Source organism: Schistocerca nitens, chromosome 3 (assembly GCF_023898315.1).
Source record: "Schistocerca nitens isolate TAMUIC-IGC-003100 chromosome 3, iqSchNite1.1, whole genome shotgun sequence".
NCBI lineage: Eukaryota > Metazoa > Arthropoda > Insecta > Orthoptera > Acrididae > Schistocerca > Schistocerca nitens.
In genome coordinates this window covers 718420540-718440098 of record NC_064616.1, presented here as the reverse complement: position 1 = coordinate 718440098, position 19559 = coordinate 718420540, and the positions used below count along the sequence as shown (strand labels likewise).

The following is a 19559-nucleotide window of genomic DNA, read 5'->3' as shown; positions in this document are numbered from 1 at the left end:
ATGATGCAGTTATCGGTAATGAAGTACTGTCTGAAAGTAGCTGTACAAATATTCAGTGAGATCTTTATTAGATTTCAAAGTGATGCGAAGATTGGTAACTTGCTTTAAATGGGCAGAAATGTAGAATTGTGCAGTTCACAAAATAAAAAAATAGTATTCTATGATTATAATATCAGTGAGTCACAATTGGAATCAGTGAACTCATACACTTAAGTGGATGTAACAATTTCTAGGGATATGAAATGGAATGAGCACATAGTCTATCATAGGTGAAGCAGGTGGCAGACTTCTGTTCATTGGTAGAACACAAAAGAAGTGCAGTGAGTCTTTAAAGGAGATGGTACACAAAACAGCCATGTGACCCACTTTAGAATATTGTTCACATGTGTGCGACACATACCAAATAGAACTAATAGGGAATATTGAATGGATACAAAGAAGGGCAGCACAAGTGGTTTGTTCAACCCATGCGAGAGTGTCACAAAGATGCTGAAAGAACTGATCTGGCAGGTGCTTGGAGATACACACAAACTATGATTTGAATATGTACTTAGAAATGTCCTACAACAAACTTTAACTGCTGAATCGAGGAATATATTGCAACCTCCTGTGAGCTAACCACCCATAGGTGTTCAGGCTCACATGTGACTCCTCTTCATCAAAATTTCTTGGCTCAAACTCGTCTAGGGGTTGAACTGCACGTGCCGCATTACACGTCCTAAATTAGAAATTTGTGACTCTATGGTTAAATTTTATGGCTGATGGCAAGTTTGTGAAATTGTATAAAATATACAAAGTTAATATAACATATAACAACAGTAATAACACTGTTGGGAGCTATATTAACAACCCATAAATGATATAGGCCAAACAGTTGCGATTTGGTTAGAATAATGTTTATTCAGAAAGCAAACTAATAGCGAAAGTGGTCATATTTAAATTACTATTACACTTGAGCGCATATCCATTCGACACAGTTCGATCATTCACAATTTCATTGTGAATTACTAGTCCAATACTCCACCTCGTAAAGTATGCAAAAGTTAGAGTTCACACAATGCGAAATTTTCTAAGTCGTTTCACTTCCTAGCTGCCTAAAGACTGACCGTCTGCTTCCACATCTCCACCAGCACTGTCCCTCTTCCTGTTCCCAGCCGCATTTCCCAAGCACCCAACATCCTCACTCAACTGACTAGTGCAGTTCCCTTTCCTGAAGCTGTCCATCTGATTGGCTGCAGCTTATTCTATATTATTTTACATCTTAATATATTTAAATAATCAAAGCTTTGCCACCTTCATGTTCTAAATAAAGTAACAATAATATCCATTATATAATAAATGTTACATTCTTTTACATAAAACCAATACAATTTCCTTCTTAACTTTGAATGTCACGGCCAGTAACCTTGCACCAGTGTGATTTCTGATATATAAATAAAAAACAAAAGTAATGATTATGTACTAAACTTGACAACAAATATTCTATTACTTAATGATTCAATAAGTTGTCATGCTGTCATCGTTCAATGTGTTCTGTGTGGAGGAAATGATGATCTGATGCTTAACTGAAAATACTGAAAATTTAAATTTACTATATCTTTTAAACAAATAAAGTTACACAGTTGATATTTACAACATTTTTTATTTTAATGATGCACTTCTATATGAAATATTGATTGTTACAATCGACTAAAGTGTTCATATTTTAGCATTCAGGTCTTTGTTACCTGATTACAGAGTTGATATTTACAACATTTGTCATTTTAATGATGTGCTTCTAAATGAAATGTCTATCGTTAAGATTGACCAAAGTACTGAGATTTTAGCATTCAGGTCTTTGTTACAAAACTTGTTAATTTCACTTTAACAGTAAATCCTAAACTATTATAGATATGATCAATGTTCAAGTTTTATTGGAACCACCATGAAAATTTGTTAAGGATGGTAGATTAAAATTACTGTGGCTTCATTCCCTGAATTACTACAGAATTAAATAGTTTTCATAAATGTTTCTCTTTATGGCCGTTCTTAGGTCCACCATATTTAACACTGATACGTCTCCCTGGCCACAAACAGTTTCTATGGGGTTTCCTTATGATGTAGGTTCTCGTCTGTCTCACTCGCACACTACAGCACTTAGGTCTCGTTCAGCGCAATAGACGCCTGTGAATTTCCCCATCTTGTGGCGAATCTGCGCTCTTTGTGGCACATGGTCCTGGACGACAGGGTTCGTTTGACAATTCCTGAAGGCTGACTTTTTTGGCCATATACTTAAATGGGAGTGAAATGCTCGTTAACTCACACCCCTATGTATTGCTTCAGTAGGTATCACAAAGGCAAGAATACAGTATGCACAGAATCGACTAAGCAGTCATTCTTCCCACAAGCCAAACATAAATGGAATGGGAGAAAGGCCTAATAACTAGTACATTGGGATGTACCCTATACTGTATGCTTAACAGTGCTTTGAGGAGTATAGCGGTAGTAGTAGATATAGATGCACCACATATTTTACACTGGATTGGAAAATTTACACTATTAAGACATAATCAGAGATTAACTTGTTCATGAATGACTAATAATTTTCTTAGATTAACTACATGTTCCTCCCAGTTAGAACCTGATATAATACTCCAAAAATAGTTGAATATGCTGGGATTTTTTGCCTGAGCTGTTACAGGTAGCACTGAAAGATCAGTTATGTGCTATGAGCTGTGAAAGGTAGGTGTTTGAATGTATGTTCTCTGGAAAGGTTTTTAATCACTATTATTTTCTGAGACACTGTGTCCAAGGAAGTTGCAGGAGACCAATTTTGTGAAAGATTTGACCTGATTATATTGAGAGTAGCTTTTGTGAGTGATATGTAGGATTTGCGTCAATCAGGGATTTTGCATTCACTGGTCACTTAAACTAATATTACAGATGGAAGGTTCCATTTGAATTACAAATCACTGCTAGTGGAGTTCCCACTGAATAGATGCTATCATTTCAATTAAGTCCATCTCCTATCAGTTTTCCAATGCTGCTTTAATGGTATCTTAAATTGGAAAACAGATACCATAATAAGAACATTACAAGATTTGCAGTAACCTACTGCATTCTGTTTTAATGTGATGTAGATAAGTTGATTAGCTTCATTGCTGCCAGAATGATGCCTGGGTCAATTATGTATCAGAGCACTGTATTACGAATTAATGAAACTGTGTCTACATCTACATCAATATTCTGGAATCCATCTCACAGTGCATGGCAGAGGGTACCCTGTACCACTACTAGCCCGCATCATGTAGGATGGCAAATAGATGCAGAGCAGTAGGGAAGCATAGAGGGTATGAAATCTGCACATGCGTGGCAGCACGGAGTGGGAAAACAAAGTACACATTGCCAAACTGTGTTGCTTCAGACATTAATCAGGTTCATTTGCCTATGGTACATGTTGAAAAGCTTCTTCCTGAAGTTTTTCAGCATGCTGCACAGACTATGCCCATGCTGAAGGGGGGATGTTGTCTGTTGCTTCATGCACAAGCAATTCAGTGTCTATTAGCTTCAATGATTTTTTTTTTTCCTCCTCTTCCCTCACATATAGCCGTTAACCTTTGTCCAAATTAATTCCATGGGAGTGTACTAACAAAAAAAAAATTCAAGCCTTTACATTCTGAAGCATAATTTATATAAATTAACAAACTGCAGGAGTTCGGTACAAGTGTGGTTTATACTGTGGGGGAAATATTTTTATTTTTAAGCCAGGGCAGAATATCCACTTTTCTGGTGTTTGTACTTGGTGTTTCATTGGTAACAGTTGTATGATAACCAGCATGGTTCCTGTGGGATCTTTAATACCACCAGTACTATCACTCATTTTCCAGCAGGTCTTTCAGGAATGCTGCTGATTCACCCATGTTTCATCAAGATACTAGTCTCTTGCATTGCCTCCTCCATTTGTATTGCTCATCTTTATAAGGACTGTGGTTCATGGTGCATCTGTGTCATATCTATCAACTAAAAACTCTCTCTTGTCATATTTGGAACCAATGTGTTTTAAAATTCTTTACATTAAAAAAATGCTACCTTTGAAGCCAATTTCCTCATGAATAATTGTAAAAAGTTTTTGTGATGTCACATATTTATCACCATTCACACAGAGTGCTTTGAAACATCACTGTCAAAATCATCCATTTGTGTTACAGGATTTTTGCGATTTTGATGCTTTGCAGGCGACACAGAAGCAATTTTTCCTAAGGTTCCTACAGCTATGGCGCTTTCGTTTACAAATATATTTACAGTTGTCTTACTGACAGCAAATGCTTCTGCAGCCCGTTCTTGTGTCTTCCTATGTCAACAGTATGAGCCCTGCTTTCAAATACATGTTTGAAAAAGTTATAGATGTGGTAAATAATCCCGCTCATCTGCTTATACATTCACAGCTGTATTGATGCAAGATAAAAATAACAAAAAGAAAAAAAAATGGAAAGACAGACAGTCGAATGAATAATTCAGTGATAAATGGAAATGAGCGTATGGCATCAATTGGCTGGGAGGCCCCTGTCCAGGGAAGTTCGGCTGCCAAGTGCAAGTCTTATTTCAGTCTACACCACATTGGGCAACTTGCGCGCCAGTGATGAGGATGAAATGATGATAAGGACAACACAACACCCAGTCCCCGAGCAGAGAAAATCTCCAACCCGGCCAGAAATCGAATCTGGGCCCACTTGCATGGGAGGCTAGCAAATTACCACCCAGCTAAGCAGGCAGACAAATGAAATGATCATACTGCATTGTTGGCTGGGATGTCCCAGTTGAGTTCGGCCGCCAAGTGCAAGTCTTTTTTCATTTAGCGCCAGATTGGGCGACTTGTGGCTGATGATGAGGATGAAATGATGATGAGGACAACACAACACCCAGTCCATGAGCGGAGAAAATCTCCAACCCAGCTGGGAATCAAACCCAGGCCCAGTGCATGGAATTCAGTGATTTCCCTAAAACACTTCAGGCAAATGCCATGATGGTTCCTTTGAAAGGACAGCTGACTTCCTTCCCTAATCTGATGGGACCAATGACCTTGCTGTTTGGTCCCTACCCAAATCAACCAACCAACCATTGTGGCTAGCCGTTCAGAAAGAGAATTAAGCTCATTGTCTGCCAGTAGTTAGTAGAGGAGGATGCGCATAATGGCTGAAAACTGTGTCACCTTCCTACAACATATTGCCAACTTTAGTCATTTCCTTTCCTGTTCCACTCACAAATAGAATGAGGGAAAAATGACTATCTATATGCCTCCATATGAGCCTTAGTTTCTGATATCTTATGTTCGTGGTCCTTACGCGCAAGTATGTTGGAGGTAACGGAATCATTCTGCAGTCAGTTTCAAATGCCGGGTCTCTTAAATTTTCTCAATAGTGTTCCTTGAAAAGAATGTAACCTTCCCTCCAGGGATTCTTATTCAACGTCCTGAAGCATTTCCATAATACATGTACATTGTTCAAACCTACCAGTAACAAATCGTAGCCCGCCTCTGAATTGTGCTGATGTCGTCCTTTAATCTGACCAGGTACGAATCCCAAACACTCAAGCAGTACTCAAGAAAAGATCGCACTGGCATCCTGTATTCAGTCTCCTTTACAGATGAACCACAGCTTCCCAGAATTTCCCCAATAAACCAAACTCAACCTTTCACCTCTTCTACCACGAACCTCACATGCTTGTTCCATTTCATATCGCTTTGCAACATTATGCCGAGATATTTAAATGACATGACTATGTCAAGCAGGGCACTACTAATGCTGTGTTCAAACATTACAGGTTTGCCTTTCCTATTCATTTAGAGCTAGCTGTCATTCATCACACCAACTAGAAATTTTGTCTAAGTTATCTTGTAGCCTCCTACAGTCACTCATTGATGACACCTTACCGTACACCACAGCATCATCAGAAAACAACTGCAGATTGGTACCCACTCTGTCTGGCAAATCATTTATGTATATAGAGAATAACAGTGGTCCTATCGCACTTCCCTGGGGCACTCCTGACAATACACTTGTCTGTGATGAATACTCACTCATGAGGACAAAATACTGGGTTCCATAACTTAAGAAGTCTTTGAGCCACTCACATATCTATGCTCGTACCTTCTTGAACAGCCTGTAATGGGCACTGTGTGAAACACTTTCTGGAAATCTAGAAGTATGGAATCTGCCTGTTACCCTTCATCCATAGTTCACAGTATATCATGTGGGCACAGGGCAAGCTGAATTTCATGTGAGCAATACTTTCTAAAACCATGCTGCTTTATAGATGTAAGCTTCTTGGTCTCAAGAAAATTTATTGTATTCAAACTGAGAATATGCACAAGGCTGCAGCTAACCAAAGTTTGGAAAATTGGTCTGTAATTTTGTGGGTATGTTCTTTTCCCTTCTTATACACAGCAGTCACCTGTGCTTTTTTCCAGTCACTTGGGACTTTGTGCTGGGTGAGAGATTAGAGATAAATGCAAGCTAAATTATGGGCCAATGCTGTATAGTACTCTTTGAAAAACCAGACTGGGATTCCATTTGAGCCTGGTGACTTATATGTTTTCAACTCCTTCAGTTGTTTCTCTATACCAGGGATGCTTGTTGCTATGTTGTCCTTACAGGAGTCTGTTCAGTGGTCAGACAACAGTTCATTGGTATGATATTCCTGCATGAATGATTTCTTGAACATGAAATTTAAAACTTCGGTTTTCCTTTAGCAATCTTCATCTGCCTCACCAGACAGGTCCACAAGTGAGTGGATGGAAGCCATAGACTCACTTAGTGATTTTACATAGGACCATAATTTTCACGGCTTCTCTGCCAGACCTTTTGATAAGGTATGACGTGGTAGTAGTTGTATGATTTGCACATAGATCTTTTTCCAGATGCACAAATCTCTAATAACCTTCACTTGTTGTCATTTACATGTTCTCATGAACCAAGAGTGCAACAGTCTCTCCTTCCTCAGCATTTTCTGAATCTCATTGTTAAACCATGGTGGGTGTTTTCCATCATTAATGCACTTACTATACACATGATTCTCCAGGCCACAATTTACTGGCCTCCTTAACTGATTTATTAACTTTCATAACCATAGTTGCTATAATGATACCATCATTGCTAATCCCCATTTCCATTCTGACATTGTCGATAAGGTCCAGCTTATTTGTAGCTAAAAGGTCTAAGGTATTTCCATTGCATATGAGCTGTGGAACCAGCTGCTCAAGATGACCCTCAGAAAACACGTTCAAAAGTACTTCACATGACTAACCAGTTTCTTTCTGTCATTGATGGTATTCTAGTCTGGCTAGTACTACATGATTTTCCTTATAAAAAATTGAAACTAAACAAACTGCATATTTCAGAAAATGATGATGACTGGGGTCCAACAAAAGGTTACATTTAAAACCTAAATACATTTTTTGTTTTGACCACAAGAAAGCCTGTTGATCATCAGGGTCTGTTATGTATAATGAACTAGTAGTGAGGCCAAAGATGTTACTGGTATATGTCCTGAACAGTGGCTTCTTTTGAATGGGGGAAATGACAGTGGCAGTAGAGACACTGCCAGTGGACAATATTCTTCCAATGTTTACAGCTACTGTAGGTACACATTTGATGTAGCATGGTGGTTTCCATCTGGTGCCACTGATCTGGTAATTCCATGAAATTGAGAATTGTGGGCTTCATTAAAATATTTTTATGTTGAATTTGGTAGTAATTTTATTAACCATAGCTCGAATGATTCAATGAACTGAACCATGACCAAGACAAGACAGGTTGGCAACACAACCCGCACCGGCCAGCCTTGGAGATAATCACTCAACAAATCCATAGCAATAGTTCATCAGTGTCAAAACAATAGAGCAAGACCATACAAACAAGTCTAATTCCAAGCCAAATTTGTAGTAATCCATAAGTAATTGAGAAGTAACCAGTATGGAGAGTAACACGACATTGACAGCCCTCTGGCTATAGAGTCTATTAATTCAGACCTGTGTTCAGTGACAAGGATCAAGTGAGCACTTATAAAAGCATTAGGTGATTAAGCTGCATCAGCACCACTTGGAGTCTGTCCACCTGATGACACTGAAACATCTGGTGGAGATGCAAGGTATCTCCCAACCTCTTTTCTTTTTCCAGTCAGTAGGGGCAGTATTGGCTGTTTTTTGGGGTGGCCACAGTTGCAAGAGAGAAACTATAATTGGAGTCCCTACCAAAGTTTCTATGGCGATTTATGGAAGGTTTCCATTGATGCTGTTATTATCCAAAGAAGTGAGAATCAGAGAATCAGTGGTTCAGCTCCCATGAGTTCTCAGTGTCATTCAGTTCCCTGGGGTTTGGTGCTTTCAGATCTTCTTGCTGACATGGCTGGAAATTGTAGACTGATCTTGACCTAAATGCAGGGTGGAGCGGTACTGTGAGCATTGTGTCCTAGACCAGTTGTTTAAACATCTTGATCTGTTGGTGGTGGTATATTTGACCATCTATATCCCTGACAGGGAATAATTTGTGGCCTAATTGCCTGATGATAGCAATCTGGGTTGGATGTGAGCTCATAATGGAAAGTTCAGATGGAAGAAGGCTTGCTGTCATTCCTGCTCAACCACTGGCCTGAATTGAGGTAGGTCAACAACCATGAGGTAGCTTTGCTCATGCAGAAATGTGGTTAGACTGCTGCCATTGCCTGCGTTGACTTGCAAGTCCTCATAAAAGATGTTAATGAATCTTTGCTAGAAGAATGAAGGAATTATTTTTTTAATTTTAGATGTCCATTCAGCTTCCCCATTGGAACAGGGCTAGAATGATAAAGTGAGGGCCTATTCAATGGTATTTGTCCTGCATAAATTGGCAGATGATGCTGAAGTAAATTGTGGCCCATTATCTCAGACACTGGTACACTGTATCACTGAATGACATACATACTACAGATTGTATATTTGATGGGGTGTCCACTACTATCAGCTACATATCACCAAAGAATAAATCCACAATGTTGATGCGGATTATGTCTCATGGCTCATGTGGCTTTGGCCATGTTGTGATGGTACTGTCTGGTTGGAGAAACATGGTGACCATAGACCATGTTTTCAATGCTTGCATCAATTCATAGTCAGTACAGAAAAATTACAGATAGCATTTTCATTTACCGGATGTTCCAATGGGATCTGTGCTGCGATTCCATTGTCCTTTTTGTAGGACTGCTGCAGTAAACTCATTCTGGTCTTCGGACTACGTATTTAACAGTATGTTAGGTTCAGACTGTTTCCTAAGGAAAAATATATTTTTGGTATCAATTCATAAACTTTCAGAATGCATTGTGACCAACTAATTTGGATGTGATGTATTACTTTATATAGTAATGGGTTTTCAACTGTTGTATGTACAACTATCTGTGCTTCAGTGGGGAAGCCATAGTGGTTTCTCATAAATCACTGCTTTGAATGCAGATATAGAAACAGATGACAAGTGGAAACCCATGAGATAGTCTGTGAGCTGTGAATAAATGGCATTATTAATAGTATTGTTGTTGTTTGTTGTTTTGGTCTTCAGTCCTGAGACTGGTTTGAAGCAGCTCTCCATGCTACTCTATCCTGTGCAAGCTTCTTTATCTCCCAGTACCTACTGCAACCTACATCCTTCTGAATCTGTTTAGTGTATTCATCTCTTGGTCTCCCTCTATGATTTTTACCCTCCACGCTGCCCTCCAATACTAAATTGGTGATCCCTTGATGCCTCAGAATATGCCCTACCAACTGATCCCTTCTTCTAGTCAAGTTGTGCCACAAATTTCTCTTCTCTCCAATTCTGTTCAATACCTCCTCATTAGTTATGTGATCTACCCATGTAATCTTCAGCATTCTTCTGTAGCACCACATTTCGAAAGCTTCTATTCTCTTCTTGTCCAAACTATTTATCGTCCATGTTTCACTTCCATACATGGCTATACTCCATACAAGTACTTTCAGAAACGACTTCCTGACACTTAAATCTATACTCAGTGTTAACAAATTTTTCTTCTTCAGGAATGCTTTCCTTGCCATTGCCAGTCTACATTTTATATCCTCTCTACTTCAACCATCATCAGTTATTTTGCTCCCCAAATAGCAAAACTCCTTTACTGCTTTAAGTGTCTCATTTCCTAATCTAATTCCCTCAGCATCACCCGACTTAATTCGACTACATTCCATTATCCTCATTTTGCTTTTGTTGATGTTCATCTCATACCCTCCTTTCACGACACTGTCCATTCCATTCAACTGCTCTTCCAAGTCCTTTGCTGTCTCTGACAGAATTACAATGTCATCAGCAAACCTCAAAGTTTTTATTTCTTCTCCATGGATTTTAATACCTACTCCGAACTTATCTCTTGTTTTCTTTACTGCTTGCTCAATATACAGATTGAATAGCATGGGGGAGGGGCTACAATCCTGTCTCACTCCCTTCCCAACCACTGCTTCTCTTTCATGTCCCTCAACTCTTATAACTGCCATCTGGTTTCTGTACAAATTGTAAATAGCCTTTCGCTCCCTGTGTTTTACCCCTGCCACCTTCAGAATTTGAAAGAGAGTTTTCCAGTCAACATTGTCAAAAGCTTTCTGTAAGTCTACAGATGCTAGAAATGTAGGTTTGCCTTTCCTTAATTTTTCTTCTAAGATAAGTTGTAAGGTCAATATTGCCTCACGTGTTCCAATATTTCTACGGAATCCAAACTGATCTTCCCCGAGGTCGGCTTCTACCAGTTTTTCCATTCGTCTGTAAAGAATTCGTGTAAGTATTTTGCAGCTGTGACTTATTAAACTGATAGTTCGGTAATTTTCACATCTGTCAACACCTGCTTTCTTTGGGATTGGGATTATTATATTCTTCTTGAAGTCTGAGGGTATTTCGCCTGTCTCATACATCTTGCTCACCAGATGGTAGTTTTGTCAGGACTAGCTCTCCCGAGGCCGTCAGTGGTTCTAATGGAATGTTGTCTACTCCCAGGGCCATGTTTCGACTCAGGTCTTTCAGTGCTCTGTCAAACTCTTCACGCAGTATCATATCTCCCATTTCATCTTCGTCTACATCCTCTTCCATTTCCATAATATTGTCCTCAAGTACATCGCCCTTGTACAGACCCTCTATATACTCCTTCCACCATTCTGCTTTCCCTTCTTTGCTTAGAACTGGGTTTCCATCTGAGCTCTTGATGTTCATACAAGTGGTTCTCTTATCTCCAAAGGTCTTTTAATTTTCCTGTAGGCAGTATCTATCTTACCCCTAGTGACATAAGCCTCTACAACCTTACATTTGTCCTCTAGCTATCCCTGTTTAGCCATTTTGCACTTCCTGTCGATCTAATTTTTGAGACGTTTGTGTTCCTCTTTGCCTGCTTCATTTACTGCATTTTTGTATTTTCTCCTTTTGATCAATTAAATTCATTATCTCTTCTGTTAGCCAAGGATTTCTACTAGCCCTCGTCTTTTTACCTACTTGATCCCCTGCTGCTTTCACTATTCCATCCCTCAAAGCTACCCATTCTTCTTCTACTGTATTTGTTTTCTCCATTCCTGTCAATTGTTCCCTTATGCTCTCCTTGAAACTCTGTACAATCTCTGGTTCTTTGAGTTTATCCAGGTCCCATCTCCTTAAATTCCCACCTTTTTGCAGTTTCTTCAGTTTTAATCTACAGTTCATAACCAATAGATGGTGGTCAGAGTCCACATCTGCCCCTGGAAATGTCTTACAATTTAAAACCTGGTTCCTAAATCTCTGTCTTACCATTATATAATCTATCTGATACCTTTTAGCATCTCCAGGGTTCTTCCATGTATACAACCTTCTTTAATGATTCTTGAACCAAGTGTTAGCTATCATTAAGTTGTGCTCTGTGCAAAATTCTACCAGGCGGCTTCCTCTTTCATTTCTTACCCCCAATCCATATTCACCTACTATGTTTCCTTCTCTCCCTTTTCCTACTTTCGAATTCCAGTCACCCATGACTATTAAATTTTCGTCTCCCTTCACTACCTGAATAATTTCTTTTATCTCATCATACATTTCATCAATTTCTTCATCATCTGCAGATCTAGTTGGCATATAAACTTGTACTACTGTTGTAGGTGTGGGCTTCGTATCTATCTTGGCCACAATAATGAGTTCACTATTCTGTTTGTAGTAGCTTACCCGCACTCCTATTTTTTTTATTCATTATTAAACCTACTCCTGCATTACCCCTATTTGATTTCGTATTTATAACCGTGTATTCGCCTGACCAAAAGTCTTGTTCCTCCTGCCACCGAACTTCACTAATTCCCACTATATCTAACTCTAACATATCCATTTCCCTTTTTAAATTTTCTAACCTACCTGCCCAATTAAGGTATCTGAAATTTCCACACTCCGATCCGTAGAACACCAGTTTTATTTCTTTTAATAATGATGTCCTCTTGAGTAGTCCCTGCTCGGAGATTCCAATGGGGGACTATTTTACCTCCATAATATTTTACCCAAGAGGATGCCATCATCATTTAATCATACAGTAAAGCTGCATGCCCTCGTGAAAAATTACGGCTGTAGTTTCCCCTTGCTTTCAGCTGTTCGCAGTACCAGAACAGCAAGGCTGTTTTGCTTAGTGTTACAAGGCCAGATCAGTCAATCATCCAGACTGTTGCCCCTGCAACTACTGAAAAGGCTGCTGCCCCTCTTCAGGAACCACATGTTTGTCTGGCCTCTCAGCAGATACCCCTCCGTTGTGGTTGCACCTACGGTACAGCTATCTGTGTCGTTGAGGCATGCAAGCCTCCCCACCAACGGCAAGGTCCATGGTCTATGGGGTGGGATTAATAGTGTACTGTCCAATAAAGGTAAGGGTTCTGAGCTTGAGTCCTGCAGAATTTCAACTTGTCACAAAAATATTAACTAATGATTTGGTTCACAAACCAGACTGAGTATGGGTTTCATTAAGTATTTTTACACTTGTATAGACAAATACTAGGCTGGCTTCTCATTTCCTCTCAGAAACACAATATACAGTTGGGTACATGGTGAAGTATGAATTTATATGCAGAACAAAGTTTACATATTATACAGAAAGGTGGAGTATATGAGTTTCCCTCATTACAGTAACTGATATTGGTGGCAAAATGGTGAGCTTCAAGCCACAGAATAAAAATAATTAGTAAATTGTGGATGGATAGTCAGTCATCATTAGTTGACGCTACCCAAATGAGACAAACATTGAAAGAAAAGAAGTATAGCAGCAAGTTCAAATGTTATGAATTAAAAATCCTGCTATCAGATTCAGTTTTATATTCGCAATCACAACAGAGATATTGTGCATCAGTCAAACTTCAGCTTTGCATCATACTGCATACAGATACATGTAAACAAAATCTATTGCTCTATTGAAGTGTTACACTGAAGATGATTTCTCTTTCTCTCTCTCTCTCTCTCTTCTTCTTCTTCTTCTTCCCCCCCCCCCTTTTTTTCCCTCAGACAGACTGATCAAGGGAGGACAATAATTAATAAGAGTTGCAGTGTTATCATGACCTATAGAAGGCAGAAATAGATGACTTAGAAAAGTAAGAAATTAATGAGGGAAACTTTAAATGAGGTTTTGTGGCAAAACCAGGAGAGAAGCAATTAATTAAAAGCACATTTCAAATATGCAAACATGGCTACAAATGGTAGGTGCACACCAGTAAGTGTGCACAAGCTCCTATGGCAAATATTGACTAGTCAGTATGAATGGAAATGCTGAGAAAATATTAATACTATGTAGTCTACATCTACATCTAAATATACATCTCCTCTACATCTGCATGATTACTCTGCAGTTCACAAATAAGTGTGGTGGAGAGGGTTCATTGAATAACATTCAAGCTATTTCTCTGCTGTTCCAATCTCAAAGAGTATATGAGGAAATGACACTTAAACCTTTCCATGATTTCTCTTATGTTATTGTGATGATCATATCTCCCTGTGTAGGTGCCCAGCAACAAGATATTTTCACACTCTGAGGAGAAACTTGGTGATTGAAATTCATTATAAGAACCTGTTACAATGAAAATCACCTTTCCTTTTCCTTCCTTCCCCTTCTCCCCCCTCGACTTCGTTTACATAAAAACACCTTTGTTTAATGATTGCCATCCCAATTCATGTATCATATAGTCTCTCATTTTATGACTGTTTCTCAACATGCAATTGTTGCTACTACATTAAAGTTAATTTTTGTTTTTGTGCTGTACTGTATAAATAAGACAGTAATGTCTTTGACTAATGTACCTTATCAAAATTTTGGTTCTGCTTTAATAACATTCAGTCTCTGAATTATAAATATCTGTGCTACCTGGAGAGATGATGACATGCACACTACTAATGAGCATATGTGAATCTGAGAACCTTGACTTAGAACTCTGTCAGTGGGAACAGGATGCTTTTGTCTCATTCACTGCACCTTTGCACCTATATATACTGTATTTATGGGACACTTATTATAAACTTAACTGTTTTATTTATATATGCTCACTTCATTTGTGAAAAAACATTACTGAAATGCAAAAGTTATAAAATTGGTGTGTGTCTAACTTAAATTTGTTTATTTGCAGGTATCAGTATACTCTATCGCAAACCAATAAAACAGCCACCAAATTTGTTTTCATTTTTGTCTCCATTATCTCTGGATGTGTGGATATACATGGCAACTGCTTACCTAGGAGTTTCAGTCCTGTTATTTATACTTGCCAGGTAATTACTTTTATTATTTATTAGTGTACTAATTTAAATATTTTTCTAAGAAACTTTAATTTGAATAAAATTCATTATGATATTCATTCTTAGTGATACACCCGAGGTGTTCATTGCTGCTAGTGTGTTTGTGATTTAGGCAAAAGAGTTATCCTTCAAAAATCAGGTTTCATGATCCTATCAAAATGGTGTTTGCTTGCATTTCTCTGATCTGCTGATTGGCTTATACATATTTTCCTGTGAGGACACGTGAATTCATTGACATTAAACATTTTTTCATACACAGAAGTTTGAAGAATGTCGAGCTCCAGAAGGATGTCCTAAAAACTATATGCAATTCAGCAATAATTCTTTCTAACTGGCCCATTAAACCTGATTATTTTCATAAGTAAATATAAATACATGTACATGTACATTAACCAAGAATGTGCAGTAGTAACATTGATGTTGGGCACCATAAAGCTAGTCTATCCACCCCACCCCATTTTAACAAACGAAATGTGTTAAAAATTATATAAATCATACATTAGTAATGCACTGAAATAAAATTCAGGATTAGGTATCTTCTTCAGCTTTCCAGAAGAGTACAAGCATTCTTTCTTTGTGGATCAGTCAAAGTACAAGAACAAGGATCCAAAGATTGGGAGTTTGATTCCTAGTCAGCTGTAGGAAATTCATCTCTCACTTATCAGAACTTGCAAGGTATGTTAATGTGAAAAATGCCAAGTTGCACCAGGGTCAGAGTTCATATTAAACTGTACTCCCCCCAATAACTGGCCGAGTAAGTTAATTCAGATGTCAGAGAAAAGCATAGCATACCACCTGTAATAGGACAATACCTAATAAAGCACTATGGTTTTCAAACCAAACTTTTTACATTATTCATGGCTACAGATGCAGAAACCAAGTATGGTCACATTTGAATTTTACTTACAAGTGTTTTGGGATTTTTCATGAAGTTGGCTTGTTTTCTGGATTTTTATAAATCATATATTTTTTATTTGTGAGTAATAGAGACTCCAGCTACTGTCCATTATATTTGCACTATTCCAATGAATGACAGAATGTAGGTCAATGAAGTGCCTAACACAGATTGTTCTCAAACTTACAGAGCTTTAAACAAACTGTTACTTGAATAAAATGCAGAATTATGAACACTTTTTGAACTAATAATTGCACTAAAACCAGTAAATGCAATACAATGCTGAAGCAGATGCATAGCAAGGCTTTTTATTGGAACTATTGACAGCAGTAAAGCACATCAGTTAGTGAAGATTAGTTAATAGTGTTTAAATAAAGCTCATTAAAGGTAACAGGCAGATGTCTGTATTTAATTTGTCATAAATTGATATTTCATCACTGAATAAAATATAATATTACATTTAAAAACAAGTTGCTCTGGGAAGTGATAATTGGAAAATTTTCGTGCATACTCAGTATCCAGTCAGCCCGAAAACATCTGCATCAGAAAGTATTTTGATATGCCACTGCAGTAGAATATCATGTTCAGAAATAGGTTATCTTTGATAACAGAATGAAATTTTCATTGTTTTGTGTTTAGGTTTTCAAACAAGGGTTCCAATTTAGTACAAGGCTATGCCAGGAAGGTTTATGTTGCCACACTGTGGAACACTGTAAAACAACCCAAGGAATCTGACTAAACCATTGTCTACTGTACAAGGTGTTCAGAAATTCCCATTGCAGACTTCTAGGACTTGTAGAGGGGAGTGAGTACATAATACACTATGTGATCAGAAGTATCCGGACACCCCCAAAAACATATGTTCTTCCATATTAGGTGCATTGTGCAGTCACCTACTGCCAGGTACTCCATATCACTGACCACAGTAGTCATTACACATCGTGAGAGAGCAGAGTTGGCTGCTCCTTGGAACTCACAGACTTCAAACGTGGTCTGTACGTGAGATTTCCACACTCCTAAACATCCCTAGGTCCACTATTTCCGATGTGATAGTGAAGTGGAAACGTGAAGGGACAGCACAGAAGCATACAGGTCAACTTTGTCTGTTGACTGACAGAGTCTGCCGACAGTTGAAGAGGGTTGTAATGTGTAATAGGCAGACATCTATCCAGACCATCACACAGGAATTCCAAACTGCATCAGGATCCACTGCAAGTACTATGACAGTTAGGCAGGAGGTAAGAAAACTTCGATTTCATGGTCAAGCAGCTGCTCATAAGCCACACATCATGCTGGTAAATGCCAAACGATGCCTCATTTGGTGTAAGGAGGGTAAACATTGGATAATTGAACAGGGGAAAAATGGTGTGTGGAGTGACGAATCATGGTACACAATGTGGCGAATCAAAGGCAGGGTGTGGATATGTGCCCGGTGAACATCATCTGCCAGTATGTGTAGTGCCAACATTAAAGTTCGGAGGCGGTGGTGTTATGATGTGGTCATGTTTTTCATGGAGGGGCTTGCACCCCTTGTTGTTTTGCGTGGCACTATCACAACACAGGCGTACATTGATGTTTTAAGCACCTTCTTGCCTCCCACTGTTGAAGAGCAATTTGGGGATGGCGATTGCATCTTTCGATACCTCTCCTCAGGGCAACTCTCCATGAAGAATGGGCTGTCATTCCCCAAGAAACCTTCCAGCACCTGATTGACCGTGTGCCTGCGAGAGTGGAACCTATCATCAAGGCTAAGGGTGGGCCAACACCATATTGAATTTCAGCATTACCGGTGGAGGGCACCACAAACTTGTAAATCATTTTCAGCCAGGTGTCTGGGTACTTTTGATCACATAGTGTATTTTGAATAAGAACCTGTGTTCTGTGCTACAACCATTTGAAAAATTGTTGATAAAATTACTTTTTCAAGTAACTTATTAGATGTGACTTAGTACATAACCTGTTTTACAGTTCCATTCATTAATAATGAAAGAGGCAAGAAGGAAACTTAGTAAGTTTTCACAAACGTTTTTCCAATTCAGGAGTGTGGCATCTCCTTGGAGCACCACAGTTATGCCTGCTGATAGTGAAGGTACCCCTTTCTCAAAGCCATTGTGTAATTGGGGTAAAAATGGTATGCTATGGAGTCAGGCATTCTGAATAGTGATCTTTATAAAGGCAATGAACAGTTATTCCTTTACTGCGAGCTTTGTCACACAGAAGGATCATGTTGGTGTATTCTGCAAATGTGTACTCAACCATGTTGCTCTAATGCTCATAGACATGTGAATGAGGCTCAGACCAGGTCAAAAAGGTTGGACAGGTGTCAAGCTAACTGACATCAGCTAATCCTAGAAGTCGGTAATGGTAATTTCCAAGCACCCTATACACCCTATATACATTCTCCAAGGGGTGAAAGTAGGTCAAGGTATGGAGAGGAGCCTCTGTGAAATACTATTTTCATCTGGTTGGTGGTATTCAAGATAACAGCACAAAAGAGAAATAATTTCCAAATGCACCCAGAATTCTGTATAGGATAGAAAGTGAGTATTTTGTTCTTAACAAAATATTTTAACCAATTCTGCACAGGTATGAAGCAGATGTGTAGGCATCTTTGGAAATGCAAAAAATTATTTGAAGTGAATTTTGTCAGTCACTTTTTCTATCCAGATATTTGGACTGTGAGTGGAAATCTCCAGCAACACTGCAAGAAAGAGTGCCCATTTTAAAACGTACTCCATCCATTCAGTAGACAATAACCATTACCACTCAATAGTTGTCAGTATACATATGTGGTTGAAATAGGTGAAAAATATGCTGAAAACTACAGATTTTTTTTTCAAGTAGATACTCTCTTACTAATTAAAGCACTTATTAAAAGTCTTTTAACTATAAACAAAATATGACTATTCCATAAACATGTGACACATGTGATATATTGTTAACTCTAGTTTATAATTAGCATATATTATCAGAGCAAATGTTATACTACATCTGTAAGTATGTAAATATCTGTTATGTTTTCATCCTTAACCTATAATGTGGTGGTCTATCTGATATCTTAGTAAATGTGTTCCATGGATGAAGAAAACTGCTAATAATAGATTTTTCTTTTCATTAATTTATACCTCCACTCAGTCAATCTGCTTTTTAGGATTCTACCCCCTCCCCCAGTTAGGTATGTGGAACATATTGTGAGATGCTGAAATAATTGACTAAAAGAAATTAATATTAAAAGTTACACTCACATACATGAAATATTTTTGACTGTGATTGTTATAACCTTTAATCACTAATAAATTGGGTGGATATTCAAAAGTAGAAACAATAGCGGGTTACATGCTACTAACTCCGTATCTGTCACTCAACTGCTGTGCCGTGACATGCGGCCAGCGCCGTTCATAGCTAGGTGGCGCTCCCGCGCTCAGCCGAGTTGCGGAGCGCCTCTATCGCCGTGTTCGCGTACTGACGTAGCGGCACTTTTAAATATCGTGGCACTGTCACAACACTTTTACCCCCTTGAAAAAAAAAAAACTCACTTCCTTGGAGACACGGACAGTGCGGAGACATCCATGGCCTCTTGGGAGGCCCCGAGAAGATCCCGCGGAGTATGGTCGAAAATGTCCAGGACGGAAGCTTGTGCGTGGAACGTGCCTCCTGGACGAGATGATGGGTGAAAACTCCAGAGCAGCATCCATAGGAGTCGTGGACCTGGGGGTGTGCTCCAGCAAGATAGGTCCCGGAGAAGGCAGCATCACGACTGGGGCCAGTTCCGGCGTACTCGGAAGCGGTAGCGACGTCGGCTGCAGCAGCACGCACGGAAGATCGGCAGCAGCGACGGGACTGGCTTCTCGGGCTGGTGGAGGCGAAAGAAGGGGCGGTGGCACTGCCGTGGCCAC

The 19559-nt window shown here is 39.0% G+C and overlaps 1 protein-coding gene across 1 annotated transcript in view; it reads left to right on the top strand.

The window, feature by feature from the left end:
- The window catches only part of LOC126249735 (glutamate receptor ionotropic, kainate 2), a 222570-nt gene that overhangs the window by 137832 nt on the left and 65179 nt on the right, over positions 1 to 19559 (top strand). The window contains exon 12 of the mRNA XM_049951412.1: positions 14603 to 14741. Coding sequence (XP_049807369.1) covers positions 14603 to 14741 — 139 coding nt within the window. The remainder of the gene's footprint in view (positions 1 to 14602; positions 14742 to 19559) is intronic.